The 4,211-nt window shown below is 52.1% G+C and overlaps 1 protein-coding gene across 1 annotated transcript in view; it reads right to left on the reverse strand.

Moving 5' to 3' along the window:
* TFAP2E (transcription factor AP-2 epsilon) overlaps positions 1-591 on the reverse strand; it is a 19,454-nt gene extending 18,863 nt beyond the window's left edge. Inside the window, exons 1-2 of the mRNA XM_012554225.1 lie at positions 565-591; positions 5-233 (exon numbers count right to left, since the gene is read on the reverse strand). Coding sequence (XP_012409679.1) covers positions 5-233; positions 565-591 — 256 coding nt within the window. The remainder of the gene's footprint in view (positions 1-4; positions 234-564) is intronic.
* Between the last annotated feature and the right edge of the window lie 3,620 nt (positions 592-4,211).

The raw sequence follows: 4,211 nt of genomic DNA on the forward strand, positions 1-4,211 counted from the left end.
AGGCCGCCATAAGGATCCCCGGCCAGGTGGGGAAAGGCGGCGGCGGCGTCGGGCGCCTGGCCGTAGGGCAGCGGCGGCTGCGGGTAGGGCGGCGGGAAGTAGGGCGGCTGGAAGTCGGCGGCAGCGGCGGCGGCCGGCGTGTGGCAGAGCGGTGGCGCTGACCTGTAGGCTGCCTGTGGCAAAGACGACAGGCGGGCGCCGCCAGCCGCTGCGCCCAGCCCGTCGGGGCGTTCCTGAGGAAGGAAAGGGGCGAGTTAGGTGACCCACAGGAAGCTGACCCCAGCCCGAAAAAACCTTCTAACTCCAACTCCCACCCTTCCAGTTGCCGTCCCACCCGCTTCCCGGGGCCCGAGGTCCACTTCTGAGTGACCCGCGGGCGCGGGAGCCTCAGGCTCGGGACAGCGGTCTCCTTCACGCAGCGTTCTCAGCTGGCGGAGTCCCTGTGGCCCCCTCCCTGCGAGATTTCGTTGGCGCAGGGGCCGGAGGTACCAGAGGTCCAGCCCTCAGGCTCCCGATCCGTTGAAATAGTATGCCCTCGATGCCTGGACACCCGAGACTACTCACCATCGCGGAATAAGTGTGCACCAGCATGGGTCGAGTAGTTTGGGGCACAAGGCGTGGCGGCGGTAGAGCCCTCGCCCGACGGCGAGCGCCGCGTAAAGAAGCACAGGTAGCCCGCAGATTCCTAGGGGTCACGGCACTGCGGCGGTGTCCACTTCAGCCCGGAGCCCAATGGGCGTCGGGTCCTTAGCGGTGGGCGCCCCTGGGCGGGTCCATGGGGGCGGGGACCTGGGCCAGACCGGTAGTCCCCGGGCCAGACTGGCACGGATCGTACTTGGAAAAGTCGGTCAACGAGTGCCCAACGCTCGCCCTTCTCTCTCTCAGAGCAGCCTGCTCCATGCACTCCAATTATAGCGGCGGCTGCGCGCCGGGCCTCCGGGGGCGCGCATTAAAGAAACACGACGTGACCGCTTTCTCCCTTTTCCCTAGCGGCCGCCAAAGAGGAGGCGTGGCTTTGCAGGGATCCCTGTAGTGGGGCGTGAATCCAACTTCTGCTAAGGCTGAGTTGATCTTCTGGGCTGGCAGCTCGCAGCTGCGATGAAACAGAGATGGATTCGAGGCAGGGATATAGGAGCCTTAGGTTTGTGTCTCGGCTCTATCACATCTTGCCTTTGAGCAAGCCACTACTGTTCGTGGGCCTCGGCTTCCTCATCTGTGCAATGGGTACCTCTTCCTCTAACCACATCACCGGACTGTGGAGGAAATGGGCGATCGTGGATGTGGAAGAAGTTTGTGAGCTGCAGACTCAAGTCCATCCACCCAAGTGCATGTGTGGGTCTGTGTGTGGGTCTGTGTGTGTGTGTGTGTGTGTGTGTGTGTGTGTGTGTCACCATCTCTCCTTGAAACAAAGCCCCTCTGAAAGTGCCCACTTGTTTCAGGCTGCCCAGGGTTGGTGACTCCAATGCCATGCCAGGGCCTTAGGAAGATGGAAACACAAACTGACCAAAATTTCCTGGCGCTGGGACATGAGTTCTACCTGAGAAGGGGTCAGGATGTTTCTGAAACCGTGGGTGCCTAGAATGATTGAGTGACACCCAGAGCCTGTGACACCCAGAGACTGCAGAGTGTGTGTAACTGCCCCGTGTGGATGGTGTGTGAGTGTTAGGCTAACACGTGCAGGCGGTGTGTTTATGTGTTACCACACAGGCACTGTGGACACTTAAGCATGTTCCACTCTCTGCAGTCACTCCCTTTTTCTTTTTCCCAACATTCAACCCTCCTCTTCCTGAGAAGCAGGGACAAGGATTAAAAAAAGGGAAATGAGAGGAATGCTGAGGGGAATGGAAAAAGAAAGCAGAAAGAAGATATTAAAAAAGCAAGAAGACACAGGGACAAGAGCATTTAGAAAAAATCACAGCAAACTTTTATTACAGAGTCTTCCAGTGTGCTAAGTGCTTTATGAATATTGAATCATTTGACCCTCACAGCAGTCCTATGAGAGAGATTGCCTTATCATCCCCATTTTCAGGTAAGGAAAATGAGGCACAGAGAGGTCAAATGACTTGCCCAAGGTCAAACAGCTAGTTAAGTGGCAGAGCTAGAGTAGTCTGGCTCCATCCCCTCTTTCTGCTTGAACAACTGTTCTGTACTTCTTGTACTAGAATTTAGTCCTAACTGTGACTGGCTGTGTGACCCTAGGCAAGTTTCTTTTCCTCTTTGACCTCAGTTTCTGCAGCTTCAAAAAAAACAAGAAGGGCTGAGAGGACTAAATATTTTCTTACATGACTTTCTAGTTAAGTGGAAGATGAGAAAGTGAAGGCGAAAATATTGAGATAGATGAAAGGAGAAGAGATAGAGGTGACACCATTAATCTGTGGAATGTATGTGGAAGAGACTTGAAGGTGTATAAAAGAAGGCACGCAGTGGGTGCAGCGCTCAGGCCTGGGTCATCTCAGCCTGAGGAGTTGTGGGGGAAGGAGCAGGCTGGCAGCAAAGGATTCATCACTAAGAACTTTCAGAAAGAAACTGGAACCACCAGCTGGTGGATAAAGCAGAACTGGGGCAGCTCTGCAACCTCCCTGCCCAGAAGTCAGGAGTATGTTTTTGTCTGTGTCTATATATGTGGGTGTGTGAGGCTGTGGCAACACCTCTGTTCCCCCCACCCTCAACTTCAGCCACAGGACATCAGAAGTAACGGTCAGGTCAGGTGTATATGTATCTGTGCACAACATGCAAGTTGGTGGACCCATTCGGGAGAAGTCCAAGGAGGAGCAATGGCAATGATATTGTCCATGCCCAGCTCAGGGGATCCCCCTTTTCTCTCCAGCAGGCTTGGGAAGGCCAGAATGACAGGACAGGCCGCTTGTCCAGTGGCTTCCTTGGGTTTCCTTATCCTACTTCTCTGTACCTTAAGACACTCCCTTCTTACCTGGTTCTCCTCCTTCTACTCTGACCGCTTCTCGGTCTTCTTTTCTGTCTCCTCTTTTTTCACCCACATCTTTTATGTCAGGTATTCGTTCTCAGAGTCCAAGCTTCTGCCTTTGTTTCCAATCTACCCTCTTCATGAATGAGTTCATCCTCTCTCAAGACTTTAACGACGATCTGTCTGTTATTATCTCCCAAACTTCTTATTTCCAGCCTGTATCTCTCACTGGAGCCCTGGTGGCACAGTGGTTAAGAGCTCACTGCTAACAAAAAGGTCAGCAGTTCAAATCCACCAGTGGCTCCTTGGAAACCCTATGGGGCAGTTCTACTCTGTCCTATAGAGTTGCTGTGGATTGGAATGGACTCAATGGCAATGGATTGGGTTTTATTTTTTGTTTTTGTTTTTTATCTCTCACTAGAGATCTAGACCCATAGATGCAACTGCCTGCTGGATATTTTATCCAGACGTCTCATTACAGCCATCTGAAACTTCCCAAGTCCAGAAGTGAACTCTGCATCTCCACCCCCATCACCAACCCCAACTTGCTTCTCCTCCTGTGTTCTATCGTTCAGTAAATGGCACCACCATCCTTCAAGTTAAAAACTTGCAAATTATCCCAGACTCTTACCTTTCCTTCACCCCCATAAGCCAATTCTCATGGAGTGTTGTCATTTCTAACCTCTAAACAACTCTCTTCACCCCTCTGCCATACCCTTAAGCTACCATACTCTTTCTCATAGATCGGTAGTTCTCAAAGTGTGCTTCCTGGGCCAGCAGCAACAATATCTGGGAACTTGTTAAAACTGCCAGTTCTTGGGCCCCACTCCAGACCTACTGACTCAGAAACTCTCAAGGTGGGGCCTGGCAATCTGTGTTTTAATAAGCCTTTCAGGTGACTCAGAAATACTCTGAAGTTTGAGAATCACTGTCTAGACCATTGCAACCCCTAAAACAAACCCATTGCTATCAAGTCAATTCCAACTCATGGTGACCCCATATGTTACAGAGTAGAACTGCTCCATGGGTTTTTCTTGGTTGTAATCTGTATGAGAGGAGCCCTGGCGGTGCAGTAGTTAACACTGGGCTGCTAACCGAAAGGTGGACAGTTTGAACCCACCAGCCGCTCTGTGAAAGAAAGATGCAGCAGTCTGCTTCTGTAAAGATTTACAGACTGGGAAACCCTATGGGGCAGTTGTACTCTGCCCTATGGGGTCGCTATGAGTGGGAATTGACTCGACAGCAAGGAGTTGGGTTGGGTTTAATCTTTATGAAAGCAGAATGCCGT

Source organism: Trichechus manatus, unplaced genomic scaffold (genome assembly GCF_000243295.1).
Source record: "Trichechus manatus latirostris isolate Lorelei unplaced genomic scaffold, TriManLat1.0 scaffold00015, whole genome shotgun sequence".
In the NCBI taxonomy this organism is placed as follows: domain Eukaryota; kingdom Metazoa; phylum Chordata; class Mammalia; order Sirenia; family Trichechidae; genus Trichechus; species Trichechus manatus.